The 20672-nt window shown below is 69.8% G+C and overlaps 2 protein-coding genes across 24 annotated transcripts in view; both read right to left on the bottom strand.

The window, feature by feature from the left end:
• Window positions 1–347: 347 nt before the first annotated feature.
• On the bottom strand, window positions 348–11601 carry KIF25 (kinesin family member 25). The gene is given in 11 exon segments (XM_045577104.1): window positions 348–642; window positions 2165–2329; window positions 3523–3558; window positions 3561–3682; window positions 3859–3883; window positions 4054–4068; window positions 4868–5003; window positions 5415–5579; window positions 9242–9300; window positions 9303–9354; window positions 11418–11601. Coding segments are annotated over 11 exon segments (1116 nt in total). The 5' UTR covers window position 11601; the 3' UTR covers window positions 348–484.
• The window catches only part of AFDN (afadin, adherens junction formation factor), a 106035-nt gene continuing 86991 nt past the window's right edge, over window positions 1629–20672 (bottom strand). For 14 of the 23 annotated variants that reach the window (XM_036425569.2, XM_036425567.2, XM_036425568.2 and 11 more), the window contains 3 exons: window positions 19431–19911; window positions 16654–16738; window positions 15801–15970 (listed from right to left, as the gene is read on the bottom strand). In XM_036425569.2, the coding sequence (XP_036281462.1) occupies window positions 15817–15970; window positions 16654–16738; window positions 19431–19911 (720 nt within the window). In that variant the 3' untranslated portion in view covers window positions 15801–15816. Of the gene's footprint in view, window positions 1669–2886; window positions 2925–15220; window positions 15234–15800; window positions 15971–16653; window positions 16739–19430; window positions 19912–20672 lie in introns of those variants that run through there. The other 9 variants (XM_036425580.2, XM_036425584.2, XM_036425585.2 and 6 more) reach the window with 4 other exon arrangements.

The following is a 20672-nucleotide window of genomic DNA, read 5'->3' as shown; positions in this document are numbered from 1 at the left end:
CCGGGGGAGGACGGCCTGGTCCGGACTGGGGGCACACAGGCCCGCCCAGCTGCCACGTGTCCCCACGGGCCCGGGACTTGGAGAGACGGCTCCTCGTCCTGGGACCCCCACCTGTGGAGACCCCGCTGTGCAGAGGACACGGGGCCGGGGCGTGGAGTTTGTGGGGGACACGGAGCCCCCGAGGGCCCAGGTCGGGTTCCGGACTCCGAGTTCAAACCCGGGAGCTTGGCCGGTCAGTGTGAGGAGCCCCCTCTGCCCGGACGGCGCCGCTCTGTCCCCGCTGCCCAGGGCCCTCCTCGCTGCCCGGGACCCGCCTCCCGGGCGCTGCTGCCCGGCCGCGTGGCTCTGGCTGTTCCCGTGGGGAAACCAGGGCTTCACGTCCGACGTAAACGAGTTCATTTCGGGGTGAGAACATCACACGTGCATTCATTCGTGGCAGGAAACAGAGGAGCAGGAGGACGGAGCCCGCAGGCACCCACGCTCCTCACTGGGGCCCCTGGGGCCGGGCGGACCCCCTGCCGCCCCCGCCGCTCCACCTGCCGCGCGCGGCCCCGAAGCCCAGGCTCTGCAGCGTCTCGGCCACGTGCTCGCGGGGGGGGGGGGGGGACACGCAGACGGTCGGCAGCAGCTTGGCGTCGCCGCCTTCGGGAGAGAAGAGGCCTGTGGGCCGGGGGCCACAGCGGCTTCCCCCAGGCCCTGGTCTGCAGACACCGCCCCCTCTGCTGCCCGGGAGGGACGCCGCTTCCCCCAGGCCCTGGTCTGCAGACACCGCCCCCTCTGCTGCCCGGGAGGGACGCCGCTTCCCCCAGGCCCTGGTCTGCAGACACCGCCCCCTCTGCTGCCCGGGAGGGACGCCGCTTCTCCCAGGGACTGGCACCTCCTTTGCCTTAAGGACAGCGGGGCGGGCAGAGCGGGGCGGGCAGTGAGGGGCGGGCAGAGCGGGGCGGGGCGGGCAGAGCGGGGCAGGCAGAGCGGGGCGGGGCGGGCAGTGAGGGGCGGGGCGGGCAGAGCGGGGCGGGGCGGGCAGAGAGGGGCGCGCAGTGTGAGGGCGGGGCGGGCAGTGTGGGGGCGGGCAGTGTGAGGGCGGGGCGGGCAGTGTGGGGGCGGGCAGTGTGAGGGCGGGGCGGGCAGTGGGGGGCGGGCAGTGCGGGGCAGGGCGGGTAGGGCGGGGCGGGCAGGGCTGGGTGAGCAGTGTGGGGCGGGGGGGGGGGGCGGGCAGTGCGGGGCGGGGGAGGGGGGCGGGCAGAGCGGGGCGGGCAGTGTGGGGGCGGGGCGGGCAGTGGGGGGGCGGGGCGGGCAGTGGGGGGGCGGGCAGTGGGGGGCGGGTAGGGCGGGGCGGGCAGGGCTGGGTGAGCAGTGTGGGGCGGGGAGAGGGGGGCGGGCAGTGTGGGGGCGGGCAGTGTGGGGGCGGGGCGGGTAGGGCGGGGCGGGCAGGGCTGGGTGAGCAGTGTGGGGCGGGGGGAGGGGGGCGGGCAGTGTGGGGGCGGGCAGTGGGGGGCGGGCAGTGCGGGGCGGGCAGGGCTGGGTGAGCAGTGTGGGGCGGGCAGTGTGGGGGCGGGCAGTGCGGGGCGGGCAGTGCGGGGCAGGCAGGGCTGGGTGAGCAGTGCGGGGCGGGCAGAGCGGGGCAGGCAGTGCGGGGCGGGGGGGGGGGGCGGGCAGAGCGGGGCGGGCAGTGTGGGGGCGGGGCGGGCAGTGTGGGGGCGGGGCGGGCAGTGCGGGGCAGGCAGTGCGGGGCGGGCAGTGTGGGGTTGGGCAGTGCGGGGCGGGGTGGGGGGCGGGCAGTGCGGGGCGGGCAGTGCGGGGCGGGGCGGGCAGTGCGGGGCGGGCAGAGCGGGGCGGGCAGTGCGGGGCGGGGCGGGCAGTGCGGGGCGGGGCGGGCAGAGCGGGGCGGGCAGTGTGGGGCGGGGTGGGGGGCGGGCACGGGGAAGGAGGAGCTGGAGACCAGGAGGACCCCCGCTGTGAGGGAGGATGTCTCCCGCGTCCCTGGGCACCGGCCCGGGGATCAGAGCCCAGGGGGCTCCTGGGTGCAGACGCCCTGAGTGTCACCCTGGGAACTGCTGCCCCAGACCTGGAGGCTGCGCCCTCCCCGTGTTTGGGTCCTGCCCCGCCCCCCCCCCCCCAATCCCTGGAAGGACGGCGGGGCGGGGCGGGGCGGGGCCCGGACCGGGGCGTCCCAGGGCGTCCTGCAGCAGGTGGGTGAGCTTGCTGCTGCGGTATGGGACGTGGTCTCCGCGCGCCGCCAGCGCCCCCAGGACGTCCGCCAGGGCCGCCAGGCTCCGGCTGATGCAGGACGCCTCCCTCAGCGCCGGTCCCCTCGCTCCGGACGCCGCTGGCACCGCCGGAGGCCGGGGCACGGGGAGGCTGGGGCCATGGAGAGGCCGGGGCACGGGGAGGCCGGGGATACGGGGAGGCCGGGGGCATGGGGAGGCCGGGGCACGGAGAGGCCGGGGCACGGGGAGGCTGGGGCCATGGAGAGGCCGGGGCACGGGGAGGCCGGGGATACGGGGAGGCCGGGGCCATGGGGAGGCCGGGGCACGGAGAGGCCGGGGCACGGGGAGGCCGGGGCACGGGGAGGCCGGGGCACGGGGAGGCCGGGGGCACGGGGAGGCCGGGGGACATGGGGAGGCCGGGGGCACGGGGAGGCCGGGGGACATGGGGAGGCCGGGGCCATGGGGAGACTGGGGCCATGGAGAGGCCGGGGGCATGGGGAGGCCGGGGCACGGGGAGGCCGGGGGCCATGGGGAGGCTGGGGCCATGGAGAGGCCGGGGGCACGGGGAGGCCGGGGGCACGGGGAGGCCGGGGGCACGGGGAGGCCGGGGGCACGGGGAGGCCGGGGATACGGGGAGGCCGGGGGCACGGGGAGGCCGGGGGCACGGGGAGGCCGGGGGCACGGGGAGGCCGGGGGCACGGGGAGGCCGGGGCACGGGGAGGCCGGGGCCACGGGGAGGCCGGGGGCACGGGGAGGCCGGGGGCACGGGGAGGCCGGGGCCATGGGGAGGCCGGGGGCACGGGGAGGCTGGGCCAAACTGAGGCAGACACGGCGCAACCCAGGAAAGCAATGGGGCCCGGGCAAGGGGCACTGGGAGACAGTCCCTCCCTCCCGGGAGGCCTTCTCAGGACACCGATACGGCCACCAACGGGCGCTCTCACGGAGCCAAGCCCTCCCCCCTGGATGGCCCGGGGGTGCAGGGGTCACCTTGGAGGGGCCCGTGCCAGGGACCTGCAGTGCAGCTCACACACCTCGGCTGTGTCCCACACCCAGCTCACCAGGGGGCCGGGCACCCCCCCACGGACACCGGCCGCTCGCCCCCTCCCTCCGCCCCCGCGGACGCCGGCCGCTAGCCCCCTCCGCCCCCGCGGACGCCGGCCGCTCGCCCCCCCTCGCCCCGTGGCCGCCCGCCGTGCCCCGCGGACGCGGCTGCTCGCCCCCTCCGCCCCCGTGGCCGCCGGCCGCTCGCCCCCTCCGCCCCCGCGGACGCGGCTGCTCGCCCCCTCCGCCCCCGTGGCCGCCGGCCGCTCGCCTGCACACTCGCTGCCCGCCAGGTCCACCAGCTGCAGCGGGCGCCCCCTGCTGGGCGGCCGGGCGGGGCTCCCGGGGGCCGGGGTGGGGCTCTGCGGGGAGCACTCGGCCGCCTCCCTGCTGCCGGCGGGGACGGCTCCGCTGCAAGGACAGTGGCACAGCTGTTCTGGAAGCTTCCCTCGCCTCCGCCTGCCCCCTGAACGCCACCCCACAGGGACAGAGCGGGCCGGCCGCGTGGCCTCCTCTCCCACGTGGACACGTGGCCCTGAGCTGCCCGGGAGAGAGCATGGCACCCGTGGACAGCCGGTCCCACGGCCACGGCCACGGCCACGGCCGCTCGGGAAGGGCTGGCGGTGACGGAGCTGAACCCGCGCAGACACCGGCCGCGCCTGCGGACACGGGCCCGGCTCCCGGCGACACCCGGCCACGCGGCACCCCCCGCCGTGGAGGCCGGCCGCTCCCCCGCCTGTGGGTCGGGAACAGACTCTTCACAGCCTCACCGCGCCGAGCAGCCGCCGCCGGGAAAACAGACACGGCAGAGGCTGCGCTGAGGGCGTGGAGACCGCCTGGTGTCTGTGGCCGCCCAGCTCCCTCGTGTGGACACGGACTCCGACGATGGTCAGGGCTGCCCACGGCGAGGCCGCGCGGCCGCCCGGACCCTCTGCCCTCCCCTTCCCCCCGCCCCCCGCAGGGCCGTCCTGGGCTGGCGGGCAGCTCCTCGTCGCCCCCACCTGGAGGCCTGGAGGCCTGCGGCCCGCGGGAGAGGCCCCATCGGTGCTAACCAAGACCAGGCTGCTGCTGCTTTGCTTAGTCCTCACCGGAGGGCATTTTCCCACTGATGGTCAGAGAGAGTGGAAGCGGGGAGACAGGGAGACATCCCCGTGAGAGACGCACCCAACGCACCCAGCCTGGGCCGGGGACCCAGCCTGCAGCAGAGATGCATGCCCTGGACTGGAATCGAACCCAGGACCTTTCCGGGCTTGGGCCGGGGCGCTATCCACTGAGCTACACCAGCCAGGGATGGAGAGGCGCCTCCCCGGCCGGCGGTGCCCGAACCGCCCGTCACGTTAAAGCTGAAGCACGTGTGGGGCTTCCCGGCTGCAGGCCGGCCCCCGGGGAAGCACCTGCCCGGCCCAGCTGGCCCTGCTCCTCCCCTCCCACCCCCGCGTCTCACTGAGCAAAGCGGGTCCCCTCCCCGCCCCCGCACCCAATGTCCCTCCCCGCAGCCCGGGCCCAGGGCCTCGGGGGCGGCCCCGGCCTCTGAGGGCGCGGCCGCGGGAGCCTCAGACCCGCGGGCGCCCACGTGACGGACGCGGTGCCAGCCGGCCGGGCGGAGGGCCACTTGCGGGTGCCGTCCCCGGCGGCCGCGGTCAGCGTCACCGTGACGACCAGGAGGGAGCGGGACGAGGCGGCCTGCACGGCGGTGGGGAGCCGCAGGCCGGCCCCCGCGAGCTCCAGCGGCCGCCCCGCGCTCCCCAGGGCCTGCGGGCGGGAGAGGAGAATGGGAACGGGCGGGCGTCTGCCGACCCTGCCGGCTCCCGGACACTGCCCCCCCCCCGCGCCCCCCGCGCCCGCCCACACGGGACCGAGCGTTCAGTTCATCCTGAAATGTGTTTCTGTTGATCTCAGGGATGGAGTCTGCAACCCGTGCCCTGACCCGGAACTGAACCCTGACCTCCTGGCTCAGAGGCAGACGCTCAGCCAGGAGCCCGCCGGCCAGCTGTTCTGTGACTTCACAAGGTCATTCTCAGGACACGGAGACCTGGAGCGTGTGCTAAGCAGGAAGTCACGCGAAGGTCTGGCGGAAGGCTGGCTTGGCGGCCCGGGGCGCCGGGAGGCCGCTCCCCAGGAGCCCCTGGGGGCACCGGGAGGTCACAGGGGCGCCGGGGGCACTCACCGGCAGGTCAGCGGGGGCGCCGCCGTCCGCCCCGCCCTGGTCAGCACCTCGCGCCTGAGCCCGGGCCTCGCCAGGCGGCCGTCCTCGGCCAGGAGGTCCATCACTTCGTTGTTGTAAACCTCCAGGATGGAGACCTCCACCCGGGGCCGCTCCGAGGGGTCCTCCCAGGAGCCTGGGGCAGGGGGGACACGTGACCCGGGATAAGCCCCCCCGGAGCACAGCACCCCAAAGACGCGGTCAGAGGGCGGCCGGGGGGGGGGGGGGGGCGGCTGCTACGCCGACGCCTGCCCCGGAGAGCAGGGCCGGGCCACCGGGGGCCACGCTGGGGACGACAGCCTTATTTCTCTTTACATTTTACTGTGCTTGATGTCAGAGGCGGAGAGAGAGGGAGAGAGAGAAGCATCAACGATGAGAATCACGGATCGCCTGCCTCCTGCTCACCCCACACTGGGGATTGAGCCCGTAACCGGGCCTGTGCCCCGACCGGGAACCCTGACCTCCTGGCTCAGAGGTCGATGCTCAGCCACGGAGCCGGCCGAGGGAGAGTGGGACGAAGCTTTGGCACCGAGTCACGTCCAGCTCGGTAGCCAGCTGCCACTCGGGTTCGAGCCAACAGCCAGGAGGCGGGAGGCAGCGGCCCTGACATCGCCCACCGGCGGACAGCGGGCGGACAGCGGGCGGACAGCGGAGGACAGCGGAGGACAGCGGAGGACAGCGGGCGGACAGCGGAGGACAGCGGCGGACAGCGGGCGGACAGCGGAGGACAGCGGAGGACAGCGGAGGACAGCGGGCGGACAGCGGCGGACAGCGGCGGACAGGGGCGGACAGCGGGCGGACAGCGGCGGACAGAGGGCGGACAGCGGAGGACAGCGGCGGACAGAGGGCGGACAGCGGAGGACAGCGGGCGGACAGCAGAGGACAGCGGCGGACAGCGGGCGGACAGCGGGCGGACAGCGGAGGACAGCGGCGGACAGCGGGCGGACAGCAGAGGACAGCGGCGGACAGCGGGCGGACAGCGGGCGGACAGCGGAGGACAGCGGCGGACAGCGGGCGGACAGCGGGCGGACAGCGGCGGACAGCGGGCGGACAGCGGGCGGACAGCGGGCGGACAGCGGGCGGACAGCGGCGGACAGCGGACAGCGGCGGACAGCGGGCGGACAGCGGCGGACAGCGGACAGCGGCGGACAGCGGCGGACAGCGGAGGACAGCGGCGGACAGCGGGGGACAGCGGAGGACAGCGGGCGGACAGCGGCGGACAGCGGAGGACAGCGGGCGGACAGCGGGCGGACAGCGGCGGACAGCGGCGGACAGCGGAGGACAGCGGCGGACAGCGGGGGACAGCGGGCGGACAGCGGAGGACAGCGGGCGGACAGCGGCGGACAGCGGAGGACAGCGGGCGGACAGCGGAGGACAGCGGGCGGACAGCGGGCGGACAGCGGGGGACAGCGGGCGGACAGCGGAGGACAGCGGCGGACAGCGGCGGACAGCGGAGGACAGCGGGCGGACAGCGGGGGACAGCGGGCGGACAGCGGGCGGACAGCGGGGGACAGCGGGCGGACAGCGGAGGACAGCGGCGGACAGGGGCGGACAGCGGGCGGACAGCGGCGGACAGCGGGCGGACAGCGGCGGACAGCGGGCGGACAGCGGGTGGACAGCGCCGGACAGTGCCGGACAGCGGGCGGACAGCGGGCGGACAGCGGCGGACAGCGGGCGGACAGCGGAGGACAGCGGCGGACAGCGGCGGACAGCGGAGGACAGCGGGCGGACAGCGGAGGACAGCGGGCGGACAGCGGCGGACAGCGGGCGGACAGCGGCGGACAGCGGAGGACAGCGGCGGACAGCGGAGGACAGCGGCGGACAGCGGGCGGACAGCGGGCGGACAGCGGCGGACAGAGGGCGGACAGCGGCGGACAGCGGGCGGACAGCGGAGGACAGCGGCGGACAGCGGGCGGACAGCGGAGGACAGCGGAGGACAGCGGGCGGACAGCGGCGGACAGCGGAGGACAGCGGAGGACAGCGGCGGACAGCGGGGGACAGCGGGCGGACAGCGGCGGACAGAGGGCGGACAGCGGAGGACAGCGGGCGGACAGCGGAGGACAGCGGCGGACAGCGGGCGGACAGCGGCGGACAGCGGGCGGACAGCGGAGGACAGCGGAGGACAGCGGGCGGACAGCGGCGGACAGCGGGCGGACAGCGGCGGACAGCGGAGGACAGCGGAGGACAGCGGGCGGACAGCGGCGGACAGCGGAGGACAGCGGCGGACAGCGGGCGGACAGCGGCGGACAGCGGAGGACAGCGGAGGACAGCGGGCGGACAGCGGGCGGACAGCGGGCGGACAGCGGCGGACAGCGGAGGACAGCGGAGGACAGCGGGCGGACAGCGGCGGACAGCGGAGGACAGCGGAGGACAGCGGCGGACAGCGGAGGACAGCGGCGGACAGCGGAGGACAGCGGCGGACAGCGGCGGACAGCGGAGGACAGCGGCGGACAGCGGGGGACAGCGGGCGGACAGCGGGCGGACAGCGGCGGACAGCAGGGGACAGCGGGCGGACAGCAGGCGGACAGCGGCGGACAGCCGGGGACAGCGGGCGGACAGCGGCGGACAGCGGGCGGACAGCGGCGGACAGAGGGCGGACAGCGGCGGACAGCAGGGGACAGAGGGCGGACAGCGGAGGACAGCGGGGGACAGCGGGCGGACAGCGGGCGGACAGCGGGCGGACAGCGGCGGACAGAGGGCGGACAGCGGGCGGACAGCGGGCGGACAGCGGGCGGACAGCGGCGGACAGAGGGCGGACAGCGGGCGGACAGCGGTGGACAGAGGGCGGACAGCGGGCGGACAGCGGCGGACAGCGGGCGGACAGCGGAGGACAGCGGGCGGACAGCGGCGGACAGCAGGGGACAGCGGGCGGACAGCGGGCGGACAGCGGCGGACAGAGGGCGGACAGCGGGCGGACAGCGGGCGGACAGCGGGCGGACAGCGGTGGACAGAGGGCGGACAGCGGGCGGACAGAGGGCGGACAGCGGGCGGACAGCGGCGGACAGCGGGCGGACAGCGGAGGACAGCGGTGGACAGTGGGCGGACAGCAGGGGACAGCGGCGGACAGCGGCGGACAGTGGGCGGACAGCAGGGGACAGCGGCGGACAGCGGCGGACAGCGGCGGACAGCAGGGGACAGCGGGCGGACAGCGGGCGGACAGCGGGCGGACAGCGGGCGGACAGCGGGCGGACAGCGGCGGACAGAGGGCGGACAGCGGGCGGACAGCGGTGGACAGAGGGCGGACAGCGAGCCAAGTTGAAACTGGGAGGCTGAGCCCTGGGGCCCCCTCCTCCCGCCCTTGGGACGGAGATGGGCCTGGGCCAGGAGCAGCGGGGACGGAAGGAGCAGTCAGATTCTCCGGGAAAAGCTGGTCGGCCGAGTCTGCGTTCCGCACTCTCAGCGTCGGGGTTGCTGGGCCCCAGGACGGGAGGTCTAAACGGGAAAACCTGGGAGCCAACCAGGTGTGCCCACCCTCCCCCAAGCACCGGCTGAGTCTGTGGACCGTGGACGGCGCCGGGCAGCAGCCACCTCGCCGGGCACCCCAGTCTCACGCCCCCCTCACCCCGCACCCTCAGCCAGCCCCCCACGCCGCCCCAGCCCCCCACGCCGTCCCAGCCCCCCTCAGCCAGCCCCCCACGCCGCCCCAGCCCCCCTCAGCCAGCCCCCCACGCCGCCCCAGCCCCCGCCCCGCCCCAGCCCCCCTCAGCCAGCCCCCCACGCCGCCCCAGCCCCCCTCAGCCAGCCCCCGACGCCGCCCCAGCCCCCGACCCGCCCCAGGCGCCCGAGCGGCTCGCACCCACGGGAAGAGCTCCTCGGTGGCCCTGGGGACGAGGCCCCGGTGCCCGGCCCGGTGCCTGGGGGCTGCGGGCCCAGCATCGTGTGGGTCTTCCCGCTGCCGGTCTGGAGGTGAACGTGGGCTCAGCGGGAGGCCACACGGCTCAGGGCCCACGTGCTCCGGGCCCCGCCCCAAGGAGAGCCTCCCGGCACTGCCCACTGAGCCTCCTCCTCCTCCCGGACCCACAGCCCTGGTCTGCTCAGGGTCCCGGCGGCCGGGCTGCTGGGCAGGGACAAGCCCGACCCGTTACACACCCTGCAAACCTCAGGGGACGAGGGGGCACGCTGGGCCTCTCAGGGACGGGGCCAGGCCAGTGGGGGATTCACAGGAGCCCAAGCAGTCACGTGCGGACAGCCCCCGCCCGGCCCCCTGCTGACAGAACGCACGACATCTTTACCCAGCCGCACCGCTGGGGGCGGGGGGGGGGGGGGGGGGGGGCTCCGGCTGCAGACGGGGCAGGCAGGGCCGCGGACAATGACGCTGAGGCAGCCTGACGGGGTGTCACCTGGGCCAGCCTCAGGTGAAGGACCGCGTTTCCGCCTCCAGCTCGGCCTCAACCGAGAGAGAACCGTCCAGGTCAGAGCCGAGCATCTCCATCCCCCCAGGACCGAGTCCGCGGACATGCAGGCGCCTGGGCACGGCTGTGGGGAGGGGTCGGCGAGAGGGCACCCGCCAGCCCCACCCCCGAGCCCGGGACCCGTTCCAGGGGCTCCGCCAGCGGCTCCTGGGCGCCCACCCTCGCTGCGAGGCTCGTCCTCATTCTGACGTGATGGGTTTTCTCAGCTCCTCCTGGACGTGTGCCCGTGGCAATCCCGAGGCTTTCACCGTTTTCACCAGAGTTGCTTGCTTTGCTGGGGCCGACCCTCAGCGGCCTCCCACTGCCTCCCTGCCCAAGCCCTGCCTGGACAGCCCTCCCCGCCACCTCCCCCCAACCCCCAACCCTCTATCCCCCGCCCCCACCTCCCCACCCCTCCATCCCCCCAACCCTCTACCCACCGCCCCCACCTCCCCACCCCTCCACCCCCCAACCCCCAACCCCCTACCCACTGCCCCCACCTCCCCACCCCCACATCCCCCCAACCCCCAACCCCCTACCCACTGCCCCCACCTCCCCTCCCCTCCATCCCCCCACATCCCCCCAACCCCCAACCCTCTACCCACCGCCCCCACCTCCCCTCCCCTCCATCCCCCCACATCCCCCCAACCCCCTACCCACCGCCCCCACCTCCCCTCCCCTCCACCCCCCACATCCCCCCAACCCCCAACCCTCTACCCCCCGCCCCCACCTCCCCACCCCTCCATCCCCCTAACCCCCAAACCTCTACCCACTGCCCCCACCTCCCCTCCCCTCCATCCCCCAACCCCCAACCCTCTACCCACCGCCCCCACCTCCCCACCCCTCCATCCCCCTAACCCCCAAACCTCTACCCACTGCCCCCACCTCCCCACCCCTCCATCCCCCCAACCCTCTACTCACCGCCCCCACCTCCCCCCAACCCTCAACCATCTACCCACCGCCCCCACCTCCCCCCACCCCTCCATCTTCCCCCCTCCAGCCCCGCCGCCCGCCCACCTCGCTCCCCGAAGTGCACTTTTCCACACACGGATCTCCTGCGACTTCCCTCTTTCCCGCCCCTTCATCAGCCCCGCCTGCCCGCCAGGCGCTGACCTTGGCCTCTCCACCTGCCTGCCCCAGGCTCCCCAGTCCCAGTCCCAGGGCCACGGCCACGGCCACGGCCAGCTCAGCGTTTCTCTTCCAGCGGCCCTCAGCTCACACAGCCCCTCCTAGCTCCTCGCCCTCCCCTGGCCCGGCCCCGTGGCTGCACCCGATGGGAGGTGCGCTGCTGCCCACGGTGCCCACCGGCCTGGGTGTTCACCACCGTGTCCTGGGCTCCCTCACTGGAGTCATGCCTGGCCCCCCATTCCGGCACTGAGCACAGCACTCAGGGTGGCAGGGGCCTCGATGGGGGTGCGGGTGGGGTGTGGCATTGGTGGAGAGGGGTCAGGGGGAGAGGAGTGGATGGGGGAGACCCGGGCAGCCCACCACCCCCCGAGGGTGCCGCAGGGGGAGCCCAGTGGTTAGGGGAGACGATGTGGGCCCCACTCCATGCTGGTGACTACTGTTTACCTCGGTAGGACCCCCAAACCCACCCGACCGCTCCCAGGCCTGTGCTCGGCGGTGGGGGTCGGAGGGCGGGGGGTCAGAGGGCAGGCTCCCGGGGGTCACCCCCCTCACCTGCATTTGCCGCTGCAGCTGCTGCGCCCTCCGCTCGGGAAGGCGCCCCCACCGCCCGCCGCGCGCCGCCGGCATCGCCCTCGGGCCTGGGGGCTGCGGACGGGGGTGGGGGGTTGGGAGTTGGGGGTTGGACGTGGGACTCGGTCTCGGGCGCCGAGGGCGGGAGGAGTAAGCGGGGGCCTTTCCCCCAAAGCCGCGCCCCCGGCCCCGGGCCGGTCCCCTCGGGCGAAGCGCCAACGTCCCCGCTTCTCCCCGCGAGGCCGCCAGAGGGAGCGCGCGCCTCGGACAGAACAGCCGCCTGGAGCGCCCGCTCCTCCTCCGCCCCGACCTCCTGGGCCCCCAGGCCCCGCCCCCAGGTCCCCTGACCCCCCAGGCCCCCGCCCCCAGGCCCCCTGACCCCCCAGGTCCCCTGACCCCCCAGGTCCCGCCCCCAGGTCCCCTGACCCCCCAGGTCCCCTGACCCCCCAGGTCCCCTGACCCCCCAGGTCCCCGCCCCCAGGCCCCGCCCCCAGGTCCTCTGACCCCCCAGGCCCCCTGACCCCCCAGGTCCCCGCCCCCAGGTCTCCGCCCCCAGGCCCCCCCGCCCCTGCCCCCCAGGCCCCCCGACTCCCGCCCCCCAGGCCCCCCGAACCCCCCAGGCCGCGGACCGGAGCAGGTCGGGGTGCGGGGAGCGTCCTCGCCCCCAGCACCGCCAGGGCGGCCCGGCTCCAGCACCGGCTCCAGCACCGGCTCCAGCACCGGCCCGGCCCGGCGGGGGCCCCTCGGGACCGGAGGGCCGGGAGCTCAGTGGACGGAGCGCGGGGCGGGACCCGCGTGGCTCTGAGCACCTTTCAGAGCGGCGGCCCCTGGTGCTTTGGACACAGAATGGACACAAAGTGGACACCAAACGGACACAAATGCGGAGTGTGTCACCCGCTTCCGCCGGTCCCCACAGCCCGCAGGGAGGGGGCGTGGCCGGCGTTAGGGGGGCGGGAACTGGGAGGGGCGGGGCTGAGGGCCGACGGGGGCGGGGCCAAGGGGAAAGGGGTGGAGCAGGCAGAGGGGCGGCAGCCAGGCAGCCTGGCCAGCTCCCTCCTGGGCTTCTGCACCTTCATCTTTTCCAAACTTGATGGCAGCTGCGGACTCAGACATGGCTGCCTGCCGGGCCCTCCTCCCCCTCAGACACCCCCCTCAGGGAGCCCCCCTCCCTGCTATCCGTCCTCAGTGACGCCCAGCGCCAGGCCGGTGTTTGGAGCAGCTCTGCCTGCTGAGGGGCTCAGGCCACCCTGCCCCCGTCCCCCTGCCCACGTGGGGCGGGGACCCAGGACAGCCGGCCCAGGCAGGGGCTCAGGGACACAGGGTCCCGTCCACGCTCCACGGGGCTCCCAAAGCCCCTGGTCGGGCATCACTCGGAGGGACGGGGCGGCCTGCCCCCCATTCCCGCGGGGCGCCCCCTGTCCCTCTGGGGCCGCGAGCGGGGAAGGAACTGGTTGGAGGGGAGCCCGGCAGAGCTTCCTTCCAGGTGATTGAGCATCGGGCTCGTTGACTGTCCCTCTGCGGCCACAGCCCTCCAGCTGTGGGCCATTCCAGGGCTCCTCTTCGCCATTTCGTGTTCAGGTGGCGATACTTAACAGAAATCGAGACGAAGGAACAAACAAAACCAAGACGCACGGACACGAGCCCACGCCCGCACCCGCGCCCGCTGGGCTCCCGCGGTCGGCCCCCAGCCTGTTCTGCGTGCCATCGGCTGGCTGCGCGTGGGGCTGCCGGGGTGGACGGGAGCAGCACCCTCCAAAGCCACCGCTAACCTCCGTGCTCCCCGCTCCAGTGCTGTGGGAGACCTCGATGGCCGGTCACCTTTCATGTCCACGGGGAAGCTGGGCACGTCACCAGCCAGGTGAGCCCTCCGCCCACGGCCTCCAGGACCACGTGAGAAAGCCAGACGACCAGGCGCCGCGCCCGGGGGCCTGTTTAGAGGAAGGCTGCTCCCTGATGGCCCCTGCCCACGTCCTGCACCTGCCGTCAGACCGCTCACACCAGCACCAGGTGCCATCGCCCACCGCACGGCCCTGCCGGGGCGCCGGGCCAGGCCAGGCCAGGCTCCGGGCTCAGCAGCCTGCCTCGGGGGGCGAAGGGGGGGAGGGCACAGAACTTCCGCCTCAGCAGCCCTGCTCCCTGGAGGTTAGAATTTCACTCTCTGACTGGGGAGCGGCACGGCCACGGCCGCTCAGCCCAGGCCGCCTTCGGTGCCGCGCCAGCTCAGCGGGGCTCAGTGAGCCTGAGAGGGCGGTGAGGACTGAGAAGACAGATGAGAACAAAGCTGGGTCTGGAGGGACACTGCCCTCTCTGATGGAGAGCTAGCGACAGCGTCACGGGCTACAAGCCGTCTTTATTTTATAGCCGATGCCACAAGGCAAAGTAAGAGCGTGGTCAAGATGCTTACAGCATTCTCGTGGGATTCGATCCTCAACTACATGCACCTGGGGCCACGTGTTCGGACCACAGGTTCACGCTCACAACCACGGCTGCTGGCTGTCCCGGTGCCGGGAGGGCTTGCATGAGGTCGAGAGAGAGAGGACTGCCCTCTCTTAGTCCGAGGCTTCGTTTCGACCTGTCCAAACCCTGTGGCGCTCTCCGATCACGTCACCGGCTGCACCTGTACGTAAGCTCGGTATTGTCTCTGGGACCTGCTGTGGGGACACAGAACCAGTGCTCCTTTGCTGGCCGAGTGAGGGGCCCTGCCTGCATGAGGACAATGGGCCCCACATGAGAGCCTGTGCCCCCTCCCCCCACCGCGGTCCCGCTGCATCTGCCTGCTCCACGGGGCCATCCGGGAGCACTGCCGAAGGCCGGGCACCGGCTCCTGCTCAGTGAATGACATGACAGACAGGCAGGAGGGGGTGGGGAAGGAGGCTGGTGTCATAAGCATAATCTGGCCATGCTATTAAAACCAACAGCAGCAAATGACTTAAATAGGTACAAAGTTTATTAAAAACAGGCTGGGCTGGATACAGTAGAACGGAAGCTACAGCAGTTGATGGGCCGCAGTAGTGCAGACATGGAAGGCCGGCCCGCCTGGAGGGCAGCGGGCGGAGCCGCCGCCTGTGCAGTGTCCGCAGCCGTGCGCGTGCGGGCAGGCGTGGGCCTTGCCATGGGACAGAACAGCAGTTGGTCCGCAGCATCTTTTGGGGGACGGTGGGCTTCGCCCCGTGAGGCTGCCAGTGTCTCTAGGTGCCTGGGAGGAGCCTGATCTCTAGCCGCCAGCACCGTGCGATCCTTCATAGCCATCAGGCCCCTCGCCCACCTCACACCCCCAACCAGAGCCCTGGCCGCGAGGACGCGACCCTACAGCTCACCCAGGCTCCCAGGCCGGAAGCCCCGCCCCCTGTGCAGTGTGCGGTTTCTAGCACATTTCTGAGGGCAGCCTGGTACAGAAAAGCCTCCCTACTGACTGCGCCTCAGGGCTCTGTCCAGAGGAAATTTGCTCATAATCACAAGTAATTTACCATTTAACATCACAAAGAGAAACCAAAGTGAGGTCCGTCTCCGACATCAGCCAGTCACAGCTGAAGAAACAGTGTAACTAATAATTCAACCAATGGAAATTAAATAATCCTACCCGAGTGCACGGAAATAGCTTGAACTGCCACAGTCCTCCTCAGGACGGGAGCGGGCCGGGCAGAGCCTCCCGGCGTCCTCGGCGAATGGAAAATCCCTGAGCAGCGGCGGCTCCTCGCCCCCCCCCCTCCCCCGGGACTCATCCCGACACCTGCTCCTTTCCCTCAGCACGATCCCCTCCATCCCCAGGAGCATGGAAACAGCCAGCGTCCTAACGCTAACCGCCACCTTCAGAATCACCAGTGGTTTAATATAAGTAATCTGGCCTTTATAAAAATAAAACTGCCTAAGCTTAAAGCCTCAAGATGTTCGGTTGAGAAAGTTCCCACCAAACAGGTAAGCGGTCAGAGGGCTCACACCTGAGGAGCAGGCGGGCAGGAGGGAGGCTGTTCTCCAGGCAGAGACCGGGCCTCCACAGCCAGCTGCCCCCGTGGTGCACAGTCCTCGGTAGTTCAAGCTATTCTCGGAGCGGGAACAGGCTTCTGAGAGAGAAACGGGCTCGGAGCTCCTGGGAGAAGGGGAGCGGCCTCAGCCCCCCCCCGTACGCCCCCCCCCGGCTGAGGCCCCCGACGGTCTCGGAGGGAGCAGGTCACTAGGAGCCCAGTGTCCGTTGGGCACGTGGCCTCGCCGGTGATCAGAGTTCCCGCGGAACGTCCTGAACCCCGGCCGCTCCTGGACGCCCGGGGCCTCCTCGTCACTTGGTGTTCAGCTCGTTCTCCAGCTCCGTGAGCCTGCGGGAGGCTTTCACCTTGTTGGACACGTCCTGGCCCTGCGAGAAGAGGCGCTGGCGCTCCCTGAAGGTCAGGCTCTCCGGGGCGCCCGTGCCCCCAGGCACACCCGCCTCCTGGCTGCAGCGGGAGGCACAAGGTTACTTGTCACCATGGGAACAACAGGGAGTCATTTAACATTGGGGCAGTTCAGTAAGAGACTCGCTCTCAGTTAAACCCTGCCCTGATGTTCCTAGAACTGAAACGTGAGTAAACGCTCAGTCAGTCCACGGAGGACACAGGGCAAAACTCCTCCTCCTCCTCCTCCAACAGTCACCTCTCTGGTCACAGCCTCGGCCAGAGCCCGCGGCCAGCAGGAGCTCCACCTGCCGCTGCCCTGGGGCACTCAAAGCACAGCGTGTGCATGCCCTCCGGCCCGAGGCACCTGCCCTCACTGAGTGGGAAACGGCTGAAGATGCTACCGACTCTGGTTTCACTCAACCTCTACGTCCTGAGAGCTGTTTGGGCAACAGCACGTCTGACGAGAGCCCGTGTGGACGTGCAGGGCGGCAGTCCGCGGTTCGTGGCCCTCCGGGCGGTGGGTGCAGTCCCGCCAGGGCCCACCCTGGAACCTGCAGAGCCACATGGCACAGCTTCTGAGCCCGTGCCCATGCCCACCCCACCGTCTGAGACCTGGGAGCACACACAGCGGGAAGCCGCAGGCACGGAGCTCGGTGCACTGGCGCCCAGCTGACCGACAGACCGTGGAGTCCAAGGCCAGTGAGCCTCGTGCCAACGGGGAGGACGTGTCCGGAGCAAATTACCTTCTGGACGGCTTCTCTCTCGGGTCCCGAGAGGCGTCATGAGCACCGGCCAGCGTCCCAGCAGATCCCGTGAAGGAGTTCGGTCCTTTCCAGAAGAGAAAAGTCAGCGTTAAAGCACTTGCATCATTTCAGAAATTGCTCACGGAAAGGGCACAGCACCCACAGAAGAATCAGGCATTTCAAGCTATGAAAGAAGACAGCGAAAGCGCTTCCCATCAGATGAAAGCTCCCTCAGCAGTCCGCAGCCTGAGCCATCCAATCACTGCTCTCAGCTGCGGCCAGCCCGTTGGGGACAGAGAAGCCAGCACAGGCCGTAGCTGGTAACGATTACAAGTTCTGATCAGTAAGTTCACGGAATCAGAAACCCACAAGAAGAACCCACAGGAGAGGGCCTTGGGGGGGCCGCAGAACTCTCCTGCAAGGTCACCTAGTACACGGGACCCACAGACTGAGCCGTGATTGCACGACTGCAGTGAATCAGGGCAGCTACTCATTTCCCCCACAATAAGTGGCTGTTATTATTAAACAAACTTTTTAAACAAATGGGCTGCCAAGGACCCTGGCGTGGACACAGTCCGCAGGCACAAATGGCCGGCTGCACGGACACAGCCGTGAGCAGCACCGGCCTGGGAGCCCGCCTGCCCTCTGCCGGGGCCGTGAAGACCACAGAGGAAGCAGCCCAAAGCGGAAAGGCATCCGAGGAAGCTCGTCTGGCCCATGACCTGTTGTTCAGGTCGTCATACGTGACGCGGTGCTGTCTTCTTATGTAGGGAGAATCCCACTTAAAACCTGCCCATGACAAGGCGGCACAGCACCGAGAGCAGGGGGCGGGATGGGACAGGCCATGGACTGCTCGTCGCTAGGATGGGGTCTGCCATCAGAGGCGCTGCTCGGCAATCGGTGCCCCCCCCTCCCTCCCTTGGGAGCGGCTCCTCTGGGCCTGCACCCACTTGCTGTGCAGAGCTTTTCCCAGGGTCACATACAGGTCACCTCAGCAAAGACTCGGAGACTCCACAGGAGCTACCTCTAACTCTAGCCAATCCACGGCAGCCATCCGGTAAACTATCTGCACAGAACTGTTTAATTTTAATTGTAAATTTTACTCATCTTGCTTGTTTCCAAAGTGGTGTATCTTTTGGGCTCTGTTAAGAATGGCAATGTTCCTTCCACTGGTAAAAACCAACTTTTCAGAATTTCCAGGTAATCAGAGTATAGGAACTGGACCACACATGTCGAACACCTTGCAGAGAACGCCGAGCAGGGCTAGGCTGACCTGTCTGCATGGCACCCAGTGGAAGGAACGGCAGGAGTGGGTCCAGCTGCACAGCCAGAGCTGAGGGAGGGCATGTGACTCAGGCAGCGAGGGGCCAGGAGCTGGGACACGCCTGCACCCAGCGCCCCACCCTGTGCTCTCGGAGCGAGGAATGCTCAGAGGAGCGGCACAGCGACCTGCTTCTACGCGTCAGGAGTGAGACCAGATGGGTTAGTGGTGTGACTGGAAGCCAAGGTGGTTAGAGCGAGACTTGGCCACCATTTCTGCTACCCAGCCTCCTCCTCAGCTGTGTCCAGCATTTACAGGCATTGGCCATGTGCTGTGCGGGGCTGAAGGCATCTCGCTGCACAGTGTACCTATCCCCTTCCTGCCCTGGCTGGCGGCTGTGGGCTGGAGCGCGTCCCTGCACCAAAAGGTTGTGGGTTCCATCTACGATAGGGGGTGTGAAGGAGGCAACTGATTGATTTCTCTCTCTTTCCCTCCTTCCCTTCCTCTAAATATATATCCCCAGGGAAGGATTAAAAAAAATTCTTAAAAGTCTTAAAGATATCACCTAGATATTTATAATAGAAACTTGATAAAAAGATTAAGTTTTTGGTTTCCAAGTGACTCAACGTACACATTACTCACTGAGCCTTCCAAGTGGCTAAGCACTGAGAAGGACCTGGCAGAGCCACGTGTGACACAGGAGCCACGTGACACGAGCCACAGGCCCGTGGGTTCTGATTAGTCCGCTCCCTATGGAACTATCCTGAGTCCAGGTGCTGCCACATGGAGTCCACAGAAGATGGCCCTCATTCAAGCTGAGGTCGTGATCTGAGGCTGTGCGGCCCGCACGCCAATTCTGTGCTGGCACTGGGATGAGCCTGACCACCTGACTCCTTAGGACTTGTTGTTAATTCACTTTCAGTGCCGCTCACAATGCTCCCTGAACGTGCACCGTGGCCTGGTCCGGGCACTGGCAGGACCCCAGGCCAGCGTGTGTCCTCGAGGGCTGCTGCCAGCGCTGTGGAGTTTGGAGGAGGCAGGGCAACGAGAGGAAGTGGCCTGGTCTCGAGCCTGGCCCTCGGCCACTGCTGCATCCCCAAAAGCCGTGGTCCAGAGCAGGGAACCAGCTTACGTTAAATAGCAGAAAGCTAATGTGCACGTGACTGTTAATAAGAGGAACTTATCTTTAGACACCAAAAGTGGGAAAAGGGCACATGATCAACCTAACAGAGCAATCACTCCAAGAGGCAGAGAATGAAGGCCAAAACCAACAGTACTTCACGACCGAGGAGGGAGGAGGCCTGATTGCTGTGGGGGTGAGGAGAGGGGGTTCAGAGTGCGAATCACGGGGAGAGGAGCAGACACTGCAATCGAGGCAGAGGGAGGTCCCCATGCTGAGCCCACTGATCAGCTGATTCAGATGCCCAGCGAGGTGGCCCAGATGGACCGTACTCCAGCGCGCAGATGCCAAGGTCCAATCAGAAAGACAGGAGGAAGGACTGGCCCCGCCCTTTACCTCTGGCCCTAGCGTGGCCCAGATGGTAGAAGCCTGCTGGCTTTGGAGGGGGCGGGGGCTGGCCTGCTTTGTGGGCAGTACTGTTGGCACTGGCCAAGGGCGGCTGGAAGGAGGCGGAGAGAAAGATGCCATCGGAGGCCGGGCGCGGCCTCAGGGGCCTGCGTGACGTCCTGGAGCGGGAGCACTCATCCTGACCTGCGGGGCGCTCCTCCTCCTCCTCCTCCTCGGTGTAGGCAACCAGCTTGGCGGTGTACAGGGAGTCGGGGGACAGGGCCTGTGCCTGCAGGGAGGAGGTGGTGCGCTGCGGTGGGGGGGGTGGCGCGCCCGCCGGGGCGGGCAGGGATGTGGGCTCGTAGCCCCGCGGCAGCGGAGGCCTGCCCAGGGCCGGCTCCTCGGGCTCCAGCAGCCTGCGATCCGCCTCATCGTGCAGTCGGCGCCTTTCGGCCTCCAGGCGGCTGTAATACCCTTCTTCCTGTCGCCTCTGTAGGCGGAACAGAAACGTGCAAAGGTCAGACAAGGTCAGAGGGACCACAGCCACCCCACTGGGCCTTGCGGGGCAGCAATGGCTGATCAGTCCCAGCTCAGGGCCACACTGATGACAAAGGAGAGTGCGAAGAAGGAAGAGCCAGGACAGAGACGGGTAGATCGACCGCAGACAGGCATCCGAGCCTCACGCCCACCTCATGCTGTCTGGAGTCGCGGACATCAAATTGCCCACAGCACAGAAGGAAGCAGCTCCCAGGTGCTCCATCCCTCTCCCCTTCCCCATCACCGTCCAGCCTCTCCCTCTCCACTGCTGCTCTAGGCCTGTCCCTCTCCGGTTTCTGTTCTGATAGTCACTTACCTGTCACTGTTCAGAGACAGAACCACCCAGCAAGAGGCTCCATTTCCTGCACCTACACGCTCTCCCTGAACTGGCTGAATGCTTCCCCACGAGGCCCTGCTCCGGCTCATCTCCGTCCCTCAGGGTCAGCAGGTCAGCACCGCTGCGAACAGCACTGCTCATGCCCCAAAGCGCCTCTGACAAGCACTCTCCGCTTCTCAGCCTGCACTCAGATCTTCAGCCCCCAACAGACAGGAAAGCAGAGCAAAAGCAACAAGATATTCAAATATATTTGACACATACATTTTCTGACATACATCTGCAAAAACTCCAGTTGACAGTGTTAAAATTATTAAAACATTAAAATTATTAAAACATTAAAGGTAACAACACAGTTTTGTTAGATTGACAGAAGTCTT

Source organism: Pipistrellus kuhlii, unplaced genomic scaffold (genome assembly GCF_014108245.1).
Source record: "Pipistrellus kuhlii isolate mPipKuh1 unplaced genomic scaffold, mPipKuh1.p scaffold_m20_p_82, whole genome shotgun sequence".
Taxonomy (NCBI): domain Eukaryota; kingdom Metazoa; phylum Chordata; class Mammalia; order Chiroptera; family Vespertilionidae; genus Pipistrellus; species Pipistrellus kuhlii.
The sequence above is the reverse complement of the archived record's forward strand: the minus strand, read 5'-3'. Positions and strand labels throughout refer to the sequence as shown.